The following is a 17,181-nucleotide window of genomic DNA, read 5'->3' on the forward strand; positions in this document are numbered from 1 at the left end:
GTCTTACCATGTTGTCCAGGCTGGTCTCGAACTTCTAAGCTCAAGCAATCCACTCATCTTGGCCTCCCAAAGTGCTGGGATTACAAGCGTGAGCCACCATGCCCAGCCTCAAACATTTTACTTTTTGCTCGAATTAGAATTTAAAGAAATAGACTTTGGAATATAATCTTGACCTTACCATTAAATTGTCTTTACTAATTTACATTAAGTCATTTAGTCTTTTTCTCTTTCAGTTTCCCATCTACAAAACAGATATTAAAACCTTGTTAGGGGCAACTTCTAGATCTGAAGCTACTAGAAGTCAGGTACAATAACCTTAGAATAACATCAGAGGTACTTGAGTTCTTTTAGGGATATTGCTTGATTTTCAAAAATATGCATATATTTTTTCGAAAAACTAATATAGTTCAGATTTGTTTGACAACAGTCTTTAAACCCATATGGAAGAATCATCTTGGCTCATTTACTAAGTATATATTTTGGCCAAAAATATGAAGGAAACACATCAAATTCATTCAAAATGAGACAGAAGACCAAAAAGTTATTGCATTTTAACTTCTTTAATAATTCACTCAAAACTGTAACACGAGAGGAATCCACTATTTTAATTAACATTATACAGAATTATAAAGAATAAAAGACTGAACACATTTATGAACAAACTGCAGTATGTCTTTAGGTTCATAGGCTGCCCAACACATTTAAAGCATATAGCAAATGAAGTCACAGAACTATAGGGCTACAAGGAAATTCCACAAGTTTATAGCTTAACTGGAATCAGATTTATCTTGATACAGAATAATCTATAAACTCATTTAGTGGTCATTTTGTCTCATCTAACAAATCACACAGATGTCAACCACAGGGCCTTGCAAATGCAGAGTGGCCATTTACCTTTAAAATAAAGTATTATAGACAACCAGAATAAAATATTTACTATTTTCCATTTTCAATATGAGCATTTGGAATTTCACTATTTAAACTCGCATTACATATACTGAAACTACAAATGAATACAGCAAGAATATAGACATACTGCAGCCTTTGACTTTGACATCAACACGCTGGTTAAAATACTGAGAAATTCGAACCACACAAAGTCACAAAATGAAGTGGAAAAACCTTAAGACAATTTAATTTAGCACGCTTATTTTGCAGCTGAGCAAGCTAAGGACCAGGGGCAACTAGATCCTAATAATGTGTACTTTTGAAAATGATACAAATACCTTGGTTGTGAGAAGTGCAGGTTGACCACTTTAGGAGAATAGTCTTCAAACTGACAATTCAAAATTTCCCATTACATGTGAATAAAATTGGAAGGATGTTAAATCTCCATGGAAAGTTACTCTTGTAAGTTAGGATGCCTTATACTGAGGCTTTAGAATGAAAGTACACTTCACAGATGGAATAGTGAACATAAATTATTACAAGTCAAGATAATAGTCATATTAGTAAGTAAGCAAGGTAAATTTCCTTATACACAAAAATTATTTTGATGACCTTTTTCAATAATGAATCTAAAATGAAGTGTTTTAGCTCCCTAAACACAAGACGAACATAAAACTGCTTAATAACTTTAGAGCTCATGTAATATTCTTGCTGAAAACTGTTACTGAAATTACCAGCAAAATGACAGAATATCTTTAAAGCAGTACACTTGCATAATCTGTAATAATTCCTTCGCTAACTTTTAAGAAGTATTCTCTGGACTATAAATTTTGTGCAAATAGACTTCCACTTTATTATTACCCAAATTACAGATATCCAAGATACCGACAATATGCACTCTATCCAGTTCAGTTGCCGCTTTTATAATATCACCTAAAAGTAAAAAGCAGATGGTAAGTACTGTAAAGTAGTTAAATATTTACTTGACTTTAGTATCACATAAGCTGTTAATTTTTTCTTATAATATTAACACCGTGCCTCATCCTTTCCCTCTTCCCTCCAATTTATTACATGCATTTACCAAAATTATATGGCAACTTCTGCAGATAAAGGTGAACACATCAAACAGATATAGCAACAATGTCAAGGGATGAACTGGTATTCAAAAGCCATATTTAGTTTTTGGGTTTTTGTTTTGTTCTTGGTGAAGCAAAATAAATCCACATATCTTCAAGGTCATTTATAAGGTTCCAAATAAATAGCTTATTGGTATACTTCAAATAAATGCAAAGACAAAGTTTTCTATTTTGAAATTCAATTATAAATATTTTTGTAAATCTATAAGCCATAAAGCAAAACTGTATTTACATTATATATTTTAATTGCGTAAATATATGTGTAACTGATGCATCTTTTAAAGTGTATTTCCTTTAAAATGGCTTTATTAATTAAAACTTAACTTTGGATACCCTTGAGAAACTCTATGAAAAATGGATCAGGTCTCCAGTAAGACAATTCGCTTCTCAGAAAAAAAAAAAAGAAAAATGGATCAGGTGAGTGACATGGCAGAGTAACGAGTTCCAGGGCTCTGTCCTTCTGTAAAGCATCTTATAAACTGACAAAAACTCTTAGAATCAATTTTTGCAGAACTCTAGAATCTAGACAAAAATTTAGAGCAACTAGGGAAAAATTAATAAAGAAAGAAACTGCTACATGGTGGGTAGAGGGTGCTGTGGTGTTTTAAATTGCCTGCCTACCACTCCTCACTCCGCAGATAAGGGGCAGCCATGAAAATGGCTGCTTGCACTTCTGCCGCAGGTTGCTAGTACCAAAGGGGGCAATGAAGACCTTATTCTCCAAGATGTGGTCATGTGTTCTCATCTTTACAGTAGCTCCCTCAAGGACAGATGCAAGGGTCTACTTTTGTTTTACCCAGTTTGGAGCATTCCCACAGCTGGGATGGCTTTTCTGGTGGTGACATTGCTGAACACATTTAAAGACAAAAATACTAGCCAGTGCAGCTGGGCAGGTTATAAAGTTGGAACAAGCAATAAGCAAACCAAAAAATTCTGGGCAGGAAGAAGCTGAGAAACGATGTATATGGTAGAATGTGGGCTTTAAAAGCTCCTGTGTACAATGGAAAATCAAGAAGGCCACATGCATACCCAGGGTAGATATATGGTCAAAAAAAGGCCGAGAATACTCATCATTCATCTGTGGCTGACCTTCATGCTCTGAGCGAGCAGGAAGTGAAGGCTAAGGCAGAATTGTAAATGGCCTGGCTAAATGTCGAAGGAGTGCCACCACTCCGGGTCAATCTGCAAAAACTGGGAGAACATATTTTTTCTTTTTCATTTCTTGGCTCCAGGTGTTTAAGAAAACTGTCAAAACACTAGCTGACTACCACTAAGATAATGCATAACAGACTTTAGTGGCTACACATAAAAATACTTTATTTTCAATACAAGAAAATGAAAACATTTGGAGGTTAAGTAACAAGCAAAGCCACATGGTGATTCTTATCCAGACAAGCTGGCATGAAGGTATATGCTTTTAACCTTTTATGCTAGAGCTACATCTCTAAAATACTGTGCTAAAATATAGTAGTAGATCCAGGTTTTGTGAGAACCCAAGGGTATACTATTTGGGGGCACTTTTTAATGAAAAAATACAAGATATGTAAGAATGCCAAATGGGTTATATAAGGGATTTGTGCAAATTTAGGCTACATTAGCATCACAGTAAATTCATCTCTGCTAGACTTATCAAAAGATCTAATTAATGATTTAAAATTGTGTAAGTTCACTTAATCATAATGATTACAACTGATAGTACTATATAATTTTCTTTTGCCTTGAATGGGGTGGACTTTAATCCAGATGCTTTGGAAAGATTTCAAGATCTTGAGATCTGATGCTAACAGTAACAACCTAAACCTTGATCATTCTAACTGTTACCATATTTTGACTTTTATGAACAATGACTTACTCCTATCCACAACATGAAATATAAATAAGTCTTCTGTTCAGGTAATTCTGCCTAGTTGTGTATGACAACTTCTAGTTGTGAATGACAACTTCTCTATGCCTCAATTTGCTTATCTAGTACCTACATCATAGGGTGTTTTGAGGATTAAATACACATAAAGCATTTAGAATGGTAGTTGACAAATAGCAAGCATTCAATTAAATATTAGCAGTGATCATTTTTACTTAAGGAAACCTATTATGAAATTAGGATAGTATTTATATCATAAAAATTCTTTAAAAAGGGCTATAGATTTTACCTATAAAATGAGCTTCTCTTCAGTTCATTTTAATTGCTAGAATTACAAAAACTGTACATTTTAGGAACTTTACAAATGCATAAGGTAAGTGTGACAAAGGCAACACTATGTGTTCTCCACTCCGTTTCCTCTCTTTGGTCACAGGAAAAAAACAAAGTGTCCTGGCTTCCCTTATAGCTAGGCTGGGATCATGTAACTTAGTTCATGCAAATGAGAATGCAAGTAGAAGTAATGTGTCAATTCTGGTCCAGTGTAATTAAAAGCCTTCATCTTTTTCTTCTGCCCTGACAACCCTAGAAGCCATTTCTTCCTGCTTGGGCAGCAACAAGATGGAAGCAGACTGGATTCCTGAATTGCTGCTGGGAAGAGAGCTGATGACTGATTGCATCAGACTTGAGCAAGAAATAAACTTCTTGAGTTAAAGTCCCTGTGACTTTAGAGTTTCTTTGTAATTGAGCATAGTCCAATAGATATTGTAATACAGTGTGGTATTCCTGTCTCTGAAACTAATAAGGGAAACCTTGATTACCTAGAGAATAATAAAATTGTTTTCTTTGATGTGTTAAAACACTTCCATATTATGCTGTATTTCTAAAATGATATCCTTGGACTTCAAAGTTAAAGATGACACCAAGTAGGATATCACATCAGTAATCAGTATTCAATAAATGACTTGGGATAAATGGCTATTTGGAAAAAAAAATATGAAGCTGGATCCCTATCTCATTTATTTATTTATTTATTTATTTATTTATTTATTTATTTGAGATGGAGTCACGCTCTGTTGCCAGGCTGGAGTGCAGCGGTGAGATCTTGGCTCACTGCAACCTCCACCTCCTGGGTTCAAGCGATTCTCCTGCCTCAGCCTCCCGAGTAGCTGGGACTACAGGCATGCACCCCCACTCCTGGCTAAATTTGTATTTTTAGTAGAGATGGGGCTTCACCATGTTGGCCAGGATGGTCTTGATCTCTTGACCTTGTGATCCGCCCAACTCGGCCTCCCAAAGTGCTGGGACTACAGGCGTGAGCCACCACACCTGGCCAAGGATCCCTATCTCATTCTTTACACAAAAATAAATTCCAAATGGATTAAAAGTTTAAGTTGTAAAGATGAAGCCATATCAACACCCCCCAAATTGAATTCAGAAATGGGCAAAGCATTTGAATAGATATTTCTCCAAAGAAGACAAACGAATGACCAATAAGCACATGAAAAGATGCTTAACACATCATTAGTAATTAGGGAAAAACAAATCAAAACCACAATGAGATACCATTTCACATCCATTAGGATCACTGTTGTCAAAACAACAACAACAACAACAAAACAAAACAAAACAAAACAAGTGCTGGTGAAGATGTGGAGAAATTGGAATCCTCATGCATTGCTGATGGGAATGTAAAATAGTGCAGCTGCTATGGGAAAGCTTGGCAGTTCCTCAAAAAGTTAAACATAGAATAACTGTTTAATCCAGCAATTCCTTTACTGGGTATGTATCCAAAGGAAATGAAATCAAGTTGAGGGATTGGAGGCAGAGAAGGAGGGTGGAATAGAAGACTCCACCAATTGTCCCCTACCCCTCCCCTGGCAAGGACATTAATTTAACAATTATCTACACACACAAACAAGCACCTTCATGTGAATCAAAAATCAGGTGAGCACTCACAGTACCTGGTTTTAACCTCATATCACTGAAAGAGTCACTTAAGAGGTAGAAAAAACACTCCTGAATCACTAATACCTACAGCAGAAAGCAAAACTGGACCAAAATCAGCTGATGCCTGCTCATGGATGGAGCATTGAAACCAGCTCTAGCCAGAGGGGAATCACTAATCCCAGCGGTCCACAAGCCTCACCACCATGGCCTAAAGTATTCTGAGGTCCTAAATAAACCGGGAAGGCAGTTTAGGCTACAAGGACTGCAACTACTAGGAGAGTCCTAGTGCTGAACTGGGCTCAGAGATAGTGTACCAGGGGTGGGGTGTGTGTGTGTGTGTGTGCGCTGGGGGGCGGAGAGGGGAGACACAACCTACTGAGACATCAGCCAGGGTGGCTAAGGAAGTGCTGGCATCACCCCTCCCTTAGCCCCAGGCTGCACAGCTCATGGCTCCAAAAGAGGCCCCTTCCTTCTGCTTGAGGAGATGAGAGGGAAGAAATGGGCAAAGCATTTGACAGATATTTCTCCAAAGAAGACACAGCAAGATAGGGTACAGCAGGATAGGGCACCAGTAAGAGTAGTAAGAGTCATGAAGACCTCATTTCGGGCCTTAGCTCCCAGATGTTATTTCTAGACACACTCTAGGCCAGGAGGGAACCCAATGGCTTGAAGGAAAGGATCCAATCTTGGCAGTATTCATCACCTGCTAACTGAAGAGCCCTGGGCCCTGAATAACCTGCAGTGATACCTCAAGTACTATGTCAGGGATCTTGGGTGAGACTCTGAGACTGGCTGGCTTCAGGTGAGACTCAGCACATTCTCAGTTGTGGTGGCTTTGGGTTGAGACTCCATTTACTTGCGAAAAGCGGAGGGAAAAGTAAAGGGGACTTTGTCTTGCATGTTAGATACCAGCGCGGCCACAGGGAGGTACTTGGGGTTCCTGATTCCAGGACTTGGCTCTTAGATGGTACTTTTGGACCTGCCCTGGGCCAGAGGGGAGCCCACTGCCCTGAAGGGTGAGTCCCAGGCCAGGCAGCATTCACCGCAAGCTGACTGAAGAGCTTATAGGTCTTAAGCAAATATTGGTGGAGGTCTGGCAGTGCTCCCCATAGGCCTGTGGTGGTGATAGCCATGGATAAGGTACCTCCTGCCTTTGGAAAGGGAAGCGAAGAGTGGGAAGGACTGTGTCTTGTTTGAAAGTCAGCTCAGCTACAGTACAATACAATACCATGTAGACGTCTAAGATTTTTGACTCTAGTCACTGGCTCCTGGATGTCACCTCTGGACCTGCTTGTGAACTAGAGGAACTAGCTGCACTGAAGGGATTGTCACAGGCCTGTCTGGCTTTGCCACCACCTGACTATAGAGCCCTAGGGCATGAGGCAAACATAGGTGGTAGCCAGGGAGTGGTTACAGCGGGCCTTGGGCCAGACCCAGAGTGGTGCTGGCTTCAGGTCTGACCCAGTGCAGTCATAGTGGTGGTGGCTACAGGGCAGCTTGTGTCACTCCAGTCCCAGCTTCAAGTGGCTCAGAAAAGAGAGAGAGACTATCTTTGGGAGAAAGTCAGGAAGAAAACAAGAGTTTCTGCCTGGTAGTTCAGATAATTCTCCTGGATCTTGTCCAAGACCATCACTCAGCCATAGCCATAAAAAGGAATGAAAAACAGGCAAATTTCTAAAGACAGAAAGTGGAATAGCTGTTACCCAGGGATCAGGAGAGGGGAGAATAAGGAGTTACTGTTTAATGGGTGCAGAGTTTCTGTTTGGGATGATTAAAACGTTTTGGAAATGAATAGTGGTGATGGTTGCACAACATTGTAAATGTACTTAGTGTCATTGAATAGTAAATATAAAATGGTTAAAATAGTAAATTTTGATCTGTATGCTTTATCACAATAAAAATGTATCAGTATATATGGGTGAAGCTCTAAAAGTGCTGGAAAAAGACAGTGAATTTAAAAAACGTAGTCTTGACCAGAGTGATGCCTGAGTATGACATAAAACCAGCAGCCACAAGATAAAAAATCTAGTGTATTTGAGTACATATGAGTAAAATTACTTAAACAACCAAAACATCCCATTGAAACAATGTCAAACTGGGTAAAAGTCTTTGTAACACACGATAAAAGGTTAATTTCTTTAATAAGCAAAGAGAAGTTACAAATTATTAAGGAAAAATAGAGACAAATGAAAGGTAAAATTAGCATAGAAAGTATATAGAAAGAAAAAAATATAAATGGCCAACAAATGTATTAAGATTTTAAAGCTCAGAAATAATTGATAAATGCAAATCAAAATAATAATATATATTTTTGCCTATCTATCTGCCATAGATTAGTAAGACCAATATCTAGTTTTTACAAGGGCATTAGTAAAGTGGCACTCTTGCTTTTGGTTCTAGTGTAAATTAGTATAACCACTTTAGAGAACCATTTGACAGTATCTACCAAAATTACATATCTCTTGTATAAGTATGCCCTGTGGAATACTATTTAGCCATAAAAAGAATGAAATTATGTCTTTTTTAGGAACATGGGTGGAACATTATCTTAAGTGAAACAAGTGTAAAGATTTTATTGACACACACACATACACATAATGGATGTTCATGCAGTACTGTTTGTTAATAGCAAAAACATTTGGAAACAATCTAAATGTCTACCAGTAGGAGACTGGTCAAATAAATTTTGGCACATCCACATAGTGGAATACTTTGTAGTTATTGAAAAGAACGAGGTAGCTTTCTATATACTAATATGAAATATGTCAAAGATATACTGTCAAAGGGAAAAAGCTGGCTATAGAACCATATGTTTACTAATTCCATTTTTGTGTATTTATTTGAGAAAGAGAGCAATAGAATACATACTTTCATATGCAAAAATCATTTCTTAAAGAGTTCAAATAATACTGGTTATCTCCTGAGAATAGGTGAGTGAGCTGGTGGAAAGGGCTGGACCTGGGAAGGCAAGGAGGGGAGCTTTCATTTTTACCTGGTAGCTTTCTGTACTATTTGAATTTTTAAATTATTAATGTGTATAGCTTTTGTAATAAAAAAGAAACTACTTTATAAAGAATGTTTGAAAGATGACACTAGTATTATACCATGAGACACTGCATTATATCATTTTGTAACTATTTTTATCTTTCAGTTTAGAATAATGAAAGGAAAGAAAAAGTTTGGAATTGGATCAGGTTTCAAAATCTAGCTTACTCATGCTAGTGAATCTCTCTGATTTTCAGTCCAGTTATCTATAAATAGGGGATAATAAGGTTCACCTTGTGAGATTCTTATTAGGATTAGTTGTACCATATAAAATGCCCAGGCACAGTGCTTGGTACAGAATTTAATGGACACTATTATTATTATTATTATTATTATTATTATACATATTACTAATGCTATGTCATGAAAAACATGGTATTCCTCTCAAAATGAACCACTTTGTTTGTGATTACCAATTAATTTTTCTTCCCTAGTGATTCGTGTCCTTCACATCTCAAATATTACCTGCGTTAGCAGAAGGGTACCAGGTATTTTTCATATAACCATGTTAGTGACTACTGGAAGAATACTGGCACTAGCACCAAGCAGTTAGCTGAGAATGCTGAACTGGCATTTTATATCAATAATAGTGTAGACATATAGCAGAAGACATGTGACATAAGACATGAAACATGAGCATACATGAGTGCACAAATATTTAAGCTGCATGTTAGGGCACTAATTAAGAAATGTGAAGTTACTGAAAGTCTAAGGAGCTCCAATGTAGAAAGTAATACTGCAAGTGTACATCATCTCTAAAATGGACTGTGGGAAAAATTTTTAAAAAATCAGCTCTTATAAAATTAGGTACCCAAGTTCAATTTGTAGCAACTGTTACTGCCTCAAATTACTTTGTCATCAGGCACAGCTCATAAGACTTGTTCAAAAACAACATACACTCAAGAGTTTCATCAGCTTAGAAAGACCCGCCAGAAAATCCCAAGATAATAAGGCCTTTCTTAAAAGCCATTTTAAATGTAATATCCCGATAAGCTCAATGAAAACTGCTAGAAACTTTACCACATGCTTAGGAATTAGAAATACAGAAAAACATGAATGGGGTAATTATAACTGGACAGATAATTTTATAGGTATGTAGAAACAATTTAGAGTTCAGTATATTATGCAGCAACCTAAACAATTAGCTGGTTGAAGAGTTTCACTATTGGGAATACATATGCTCCTAGCAGTTCTCAAGAAATTTATTGCATAGCACTGGAATAACTACACATTTATAAGAGAGAACAATTTTACTGTATTATACTACAGAGGTATTGTAATTTCAGGCAATTACAAGGTGAAAGGACAAATCGTGTCGCCTGAGAAAAAGGAAGAGGAGAGTAGCATTTGTGCTGTTCCATGTGCATACTACTTATGTCTGATGAAATAATTATACTTGGAATTGTATTATAAGATAATATTCTTAATGCTTGCCTAGAGTAGAAACAGCTATTCAATTTATTTAAAAGACATTCTCATTTATGAGTCTTGGGGAACATTTACCAAATAACCCTTTAATTAAAACTACATTAAATTTTAAGGCTAGAACTGTTTACATAATAAAATCTTAAGGTTAGGGCTGTTTATAATTTTTTTTTTTTCTGAATGAAAAGAACACTGAGATTGTTTTACCTGCAACTGCTCTTGGACCTGGCAATCGGTCATTTCCAGTTGTGTCCTGTGGATATGCACAGCTGTAATTCATGGAGGTCAACAGTGTGTCTATTTGAGATGTTCGAATATCTTCTGGACAATACATGGGTAGGAATGCAACATCGATTGCTATCTCATGGTTCAGACCTGTTAAAGAAAATTCATATGTTATTAAAAGTTCAGTGGGTTAGCATGTGGTACTGATGCCAAGTTTGCTGGTTTGATCCCAAAATGTTCCAGAGAGCTTTAGATCTGAAAAAAAAATGTGTTTGAAAACTGGAGACTAAACTCTTAGTATTGCAATTTATGAATACATGGTATTTGTTGAAAGAGTAGACACTCCAGTGCAACCTTTCACCACTGCTGGAAATAACAGTTCAAAAGGTTTCCCCTACTGATGGAAGATTGGAATCTACTATCCAGAGGACAGCATGGTCACATAAATGACATATAGAGTGTTTCCTTGGTCATTTAGGACAGGTGCTATTCCGGGGCAGGGGAATTTGGAGATGACTATTGGTTCCCTTATTGCCATTTGGACTCAAGGATATCTGACTAATGCAAGGTCAGGGATGACATAGTAGCTACATCTCATCTGTCCTCAAATATACAAGACATGGTTCACACACTCACCATTAGGGCCATGAAAGGTTGTGCTAGAAAAAGGGCTAAGGGGGAACAACTAAAGTGAATTCTGACCTTTGACTGTCATCTTTTTATGTGGGTCAATGTCAGTTGGGGTAGATAAAAAAGACTTCCTAGAGGACGAAAAGAATTCTAGCTACGTACTAAAGGATGGATAGCATTTAAATAAACAGAGAAGAGGGCATTTTAGGCATGGCAGGGAACAGCACAAGCCAAAGGTGTAGACCAGAGTAAAAGACCATCTTGGCTAGAGTAAGGGTAAACAATCACACAGAGCACAGCTTTGAAACTGTGAATTCCATTTAGTGACACAAATCAGAAACCTGAGAGTTATCCTTAACTCCTCCTTTTCGGTCTTTCCCAGATATTTAGTCAGCTAGATTATATGACCTTAATATTTATCTGATTCATCCCTTATAGTGATTCTTAAGTACTGAGTACAGGCAATGATGGGTAACCAAATCCTTCTCGTTAAGCTGCAAACCAATCCAGAAATGCAAGTTCTTTGCTTTTGATGGGGAGATGACATTAAATCTCATATATTTAACTTAACATACAGCTAAAGGCCACTTAGAGCTTTCTAAGGATTACTAAAATTTGATAGCCATAAATTGAAATAATCGCGTTATCTAGAATTTTCCAAGAATTCTAATTTAGTATTATAAGGAGCATAGCCATGTTACAGCTCCTAGCAATGCTGCAAGACTCATATGAATGTGCACATGCTGGTATCTTATATCCTTGATTCTAAGACTAAATTTAACTCATATATATATCATTAATCTTATTTTTTAATAAAAAGAAAACACTGCATTAAATGTACCGTTGACTATTTCAACTTGCAAACAAAAAAGGAAGGATGCCTTAAAACTGAGAAACTATCAGAATTTGGAAATCTTGATATTTTCAAGAAAGTAGACATATTAGTGTGTTATTGATATTATTTTGAGTTGCTTTCTAAATTATAAAATATTGGGAGTAGAGCTTCAGCATTATCAGTGAATTTTTTACTGAGCTGTTTGATTAAAACTAGAGTTCTGGTCAGGTGTGGTGGCTCATGCCTGTAATTCCAGCACTTTGGGAGGCCGAGGTGGGCGGATTGATTGAGTCCAGGAGTTCGAGACCAGCCTGGGCAACATGGTGATACCCCGTCTCTACCAAAAATACAATAATAATAATAATAATAAACTGGGTGTGGTGGTGTGCGCCTGTGGTCCCAGCTACTTGGGCAGAGGTTGCAGTGAGCCAAGATTGTACCACTGTACTCCAGCCTGGGCAACAGAGTGATACCCTGTTTCAAAAACAAACAAACAATCTACTAGAGTTCAAAGTACAGACGTTTAAGTCAATAGGCCTCAGGGCTTTTGTGCTTGCTGCCTTTGTGCCTAGAATGTTTTTTCCCCAGATAACCACATCTCTACCAGGTTTCTGAAATGTTCCTTACTCCAGGAGACCTCTGCTATTTAAAATTTAACCCTTTCCTACTACAACACTCTCCAGCAACTGTTTTTTCTTAGCACTTATCACCATCTCACTCTACTACAAGCTCTCATAGGGCAGGGTTTTTATCTGTTGTGTTCACTAATGTGACTTTAGCACTTAGAAGAGTGCTAGGCACACAGTAGATGCCCAATAAATATTTCTTAAATTGAGTAAATAAATATACATGTGTGCATTTTACCTATAATTTTTCAATAATAGAATTTAAGACATTTGTGCAAGAGTATTCAAATATAAATTCATCCATATTCCCATTACCAATAAGTGAACACAAATACCCTGTACAAACCCCAAGAAAAATGGCTATGATGTAAGGAGAGCGGTTAAAATAATCTTTTCTAGATTTTTTTGTCAAAGTATTTTTTGGAAAAATTTGTCACGTGGTTTGTTCTTTTCCTTTACTGTAAAATGCATTTAAAAGATAATTTCAAATTTTAATAACATTGTGACATCAAGGTAATTTAATATACTACAGTTACACTGAAATACTAAGGCTTCACTCATCTTTATATTTTCTTTTATTAAAGCAGCCAAACAGACCAATATAATTTTTCCCTCCTTGGTATTAGCCTGTGGGCTCAGGATCAATTATTTGTACCTCTAGGGTATGCCACCTTCCTTGCTGAAAGCCTATTTGAAAGATTAGCTGAGTAGCACTGGGTTCCCTCAATGTTGATTCCCTCACCAATTAATACTATTATTGGGGTTTATATCTTTTGACTTTTAAAAGACAAATAGGCAGCCTTCAGCAACTTGGAAAGGCTAGCTGGATTATGTTCCTAATTATCTAAGTCAAATGAAAATTGAGGAGATGACTTTTAAACTTTGACTCATCAGATTTCATGGGTAAACAAATTAGTGTTAGTAGAGCCAAAGATACACTATAACACCTGTAAGTTCAATTAAAACTTTTGAAAGCTGTGTTCTTATATTTAAGGTGAGAAATAATTCTTAAAATTGAGAAAGACTGACTAACATATTTTACATTTTGTACTTGGGCTAAGGGCACTGAAAATCTAATTTGTTACTTCATCTCAGCATATTCTATTTAAAGTGTGTGATCTTACATGGTAGGCAATGGGCTGAGGTTTTAATGGTTATAATCTATTGATTTGAGACAGGTGAGATGGCCCAGCAAGAATTTAAAGACAAGAACCAGTGCTTCTAGGATAGGTTTCTGACATTGCCATGGTACCAAGCTGGTGGTTGCTGAGAGCCATCAGAACTGTGGGAAAGAAGGAAGACTAATAATTCTATTCAATGTTTTCAATAACAATTCACCCTTCCAGTCAGAGGTAATGACCAAGTAACAGGGTTGTGGTACAAATAACATTTTTGGCTCCAAGAATAAGACACTTCAAAATTACGAGGTCTTCTATAGACTTGCAAGATATTGCAGAGGTATAATAAACTACTAGAAGATAGTATCACTGAATGAGACAATCTTCGTGCTTAGAGAACCTTAAACATCATACAGATTTATCTGCTGGATTGGTTTAGGCAGTCTTAACTGAGACTTAACTAAGGAGTCTAGAACAGGGTAAATTATGACTGGGGGACGCAAATCCAGCCTGCCCCTGGTTTTGTACATTCCATGAGCTAAGAATAGCTTTCACATTTTTAAATAGTTAAAAAAAAACAAAAGAACAATATTTTATGATACATGAAAATATGAAATTCAAATTTTAGTGTACATACAGTTTTTTTCAAACAACCATGTGCATTCATTTACATATTGTCAATGGTTGCTTTCACATTAATACAGCAGAGCTGAGTAGTTGCAAAAGAAATTGTATGGCCTGTAAAACCTCAAACATTTACTACTTGTCCCTTTACTGACCAAGTGTGCCGCCTTGTATAAGATACACTTAAAGTCATCTTTCAGTTTTAGGATTCTACCTTTTAACAAACAGCACAGTAATAACAGATTTATTCCTCTCTTCTGGGTTTATTGCTCATGTCCATGCTAAAATATATACAAACCATTTTTCTGGTCTTATAATACAACTTGGGCTCATACTTTCCTAAAAGATATGACAAATTCAGCACTTTCACATCCGATATTTAGCTCTCATTCTAAGTGGTGCTTGAAGTATAGATGTAGATAGTACTTGAATGAATGAAGATATGAATATAGATAGTACTAGATAGTACTAGAATATAGATATTGTCTATACTTCAAGTACTACTTAAAGCATAGTAGTTTTCAACCTTTAATCTACTCCTTTATACCTGATGGACAGGATGTGTTCTTGGCAGTGGCATTCTCTCTGTGGCAATAAGTCTCTCTTATGAATGGAGCAGACTGAATGGGCTGCTTCTCTAGTGTGTATCAGAATTCTAAGAAGTATGAGTAGGCCTCTTGCAGATGACTTTGATAAGCTACCCCCTCCCAACAAGACTGTATGAGAATCACTGGATCCAGTACCATTTATCTCAGCTCTCTAAGTTTTATCCCTTTATTAAGTTAAACTATTAGAGCATGAAGTACTTGGATTACATAATAATAAAGTGAAAATATATTCCTTTATAGAAATGTTTATTCAGATATGACTAATGATTATACTGATTAGGTATATTAAAATGTTGATGCACGAAGCAACTATCTGAAGATCATTTACATACCTTTAAAAAAAAAACTATAGTTGAAGATAACCCATTTGTTATCCTGTGCTACTTATACAATAATTCATAGTTAATTCAGACTTGAATTTTGTTTGAGAAAAAAAAGCAGGGTTCCTATATATAACTGTTTTCTCTGCAACAGATGATACGTTTAGAGACTCAGGAGATCTGATTTCTAATCATGGTCTGGCTTTTACCTAGCCAAGGGTAAGACTAGAAGATATCCAAGGTTTATTTTGGCTTTAAAATTAAATATCTCATCAGAAAAAAGAAATAACTACTAAAAACAAAGCCTTCTCCCTTCCTGCCAGAAAGCACAGAAAATTATTGCCAATGGTAGAAATTTGGTTATTTGCAAGTACCTAGTAATACCTACTTTTTGTGCTTCCTTTAAAATGTTCTGTTTTGTTTCATTCATAAATGGTTTATTTTACACTGTCTTTTAACTATGTAAACCATCCTTGGAAAAATGTAGGATATAAAATTTATATAGAAACAGCATACTTCTAACATGGATTAAAGCTAGTGGGAGGAATGATGAAATTTCCTTCTTCACATTTGATTCCTGCTTTTAGCTGACTCATAGCCAAAGCTACACAAGTTTATAATTACATGTAATACAGCTGAGAAGTCTTAGTCAAACTGTTTTAATAGAGCAGTAACATTTTAAAAGTGAGAAAAAAATTCAAGTTCTAGTTTCTAGATGAACTCATCATTTCCATGGTTACCTTTTTAAATTTTTAATTTTTGTGGGTATATAGGTGTATATATTTATGGGGTACATGAGATATTTTGATATAGACATGCAATATGTGAAAATCACATCAGGGTAAATGGGGTATCCATCCCCTCAAACATTTATCCTTTGAGTTACAAATGATGCAATTATACTCTTTTAGTTATTTTTAAATGTACAATTAAATTATTATTGGCCATAGTCACCTTACTGTGCTACCAAATTGTAGGTCTTATGCATTCTTTCTAATTTTTGTGTCCATTAACCATGATTATTTTTGATGGATGGGAAATTTTGCTATAATTTTTGTTTCCTAGATACAAAACTAAAGTTGATGAACTAGTTGAAGAGACCAAGTAATGCAGTCTAGTGAAAAAGCATTTGAAACTTAGGTCTGTGATTTTCTAATGGAGTCAGTGAGAATTCAGACTTTTCATAGATTACATACATACTCACATGTCTGTACATATTTATATGTGAGGAGGTAGGGAAGAGGGGTTGGGAGAGAATAAAAGGGAAAAGAGAATCTTGATAAAGGTCAAGGCAATTCATCCAAGGACTGCAAATGTTAGCACCACGCTCTCACCAACTGAGCTAACTGGCCAAGATGTCCAGTACTACAAATGTAAAAATCCATGAACTACATTATTCGGTCATTAAGTTAATTTGCTTATAATTTTTTCCTCATTCCTTCATTTTAAGGTAATAAGACCTGGTACTAAGATCTTCCTGTGAAACACAAATGCATTGTTTTCCTTGACTCTGAGTCATTTTAGCTAGGATTTTGTTTTAGAATTTTTTTGTGTGTAATTTTTCATCTTTCAGAAACAAAAAAAATCTAAGTTTTAAAATGTTTTGACTTCTTTACATTTCTGTAAGTTCCATAGCTACCTCTCAATTTTGAAAAACCTGGGTAAATCAGCTTATTTCCTCTTATCAGACAAGGAAAGTTTTTTTCAATAACTTTTTTCCAGTCAACTTTAGTTACTGATTATTTTATTATCTTGAGGGTCTAAACAGACCTTTTTTTGTAGGGCTTCTTTTGATTAGTATTCTTTATTCTCTTTAACTTACACTTTACCCTTCAGCGGTTCCAATGAATGAAGAAGCAGAGAACATAGGCAAGAAAGTGGTGGCTAAGGGAG

General features: G+C 36.1%; 1 protein-coding gene across 1 annotated transcript in view; it reads right to left on the reverse strand.

Moving 5' to 3' along the window:
* Positions 1 to 541: 541 nt before the first annotated feature.
* RADX (RPA1 related single stranded DNA binding protein, X-linked) overlaps positions 542 to 17,181 on the reverse strand; it is an 80,053-nt gene continuing 63,413 nt past the window's right edge. Inside the window, 2 exon segments of the mRNA XM_033201373.1 lie at positions 542 to 1,821; positions 10,510 to 10,677. Coding sequence (XP_033057264.1) covers positions 1,691 to 1,821; positions 10,510 to 10,677 — 299 coding nt within the window. The 3' untranslated portion in view covers positions 542 to 1,690.

This window comes from Trachypithecus francoisi, unplaced genomic scaffold (assembly GCF_009764315.1).
Source record: "Trachypithecus francoisi isolate TF-2019V2 unplaced genomic scaffold, Tfra_2.0 Lachesis_group6, whole genome shotgun sequence".
In the NCBI taxonomy this organism is placed as follows: domain Eukaryota; kingdom Metazoa; phylum Chordata; class Mammalia; order Primates; family Cercopithecidae; genus Trachypithecus; species Trachypithecus francoisi.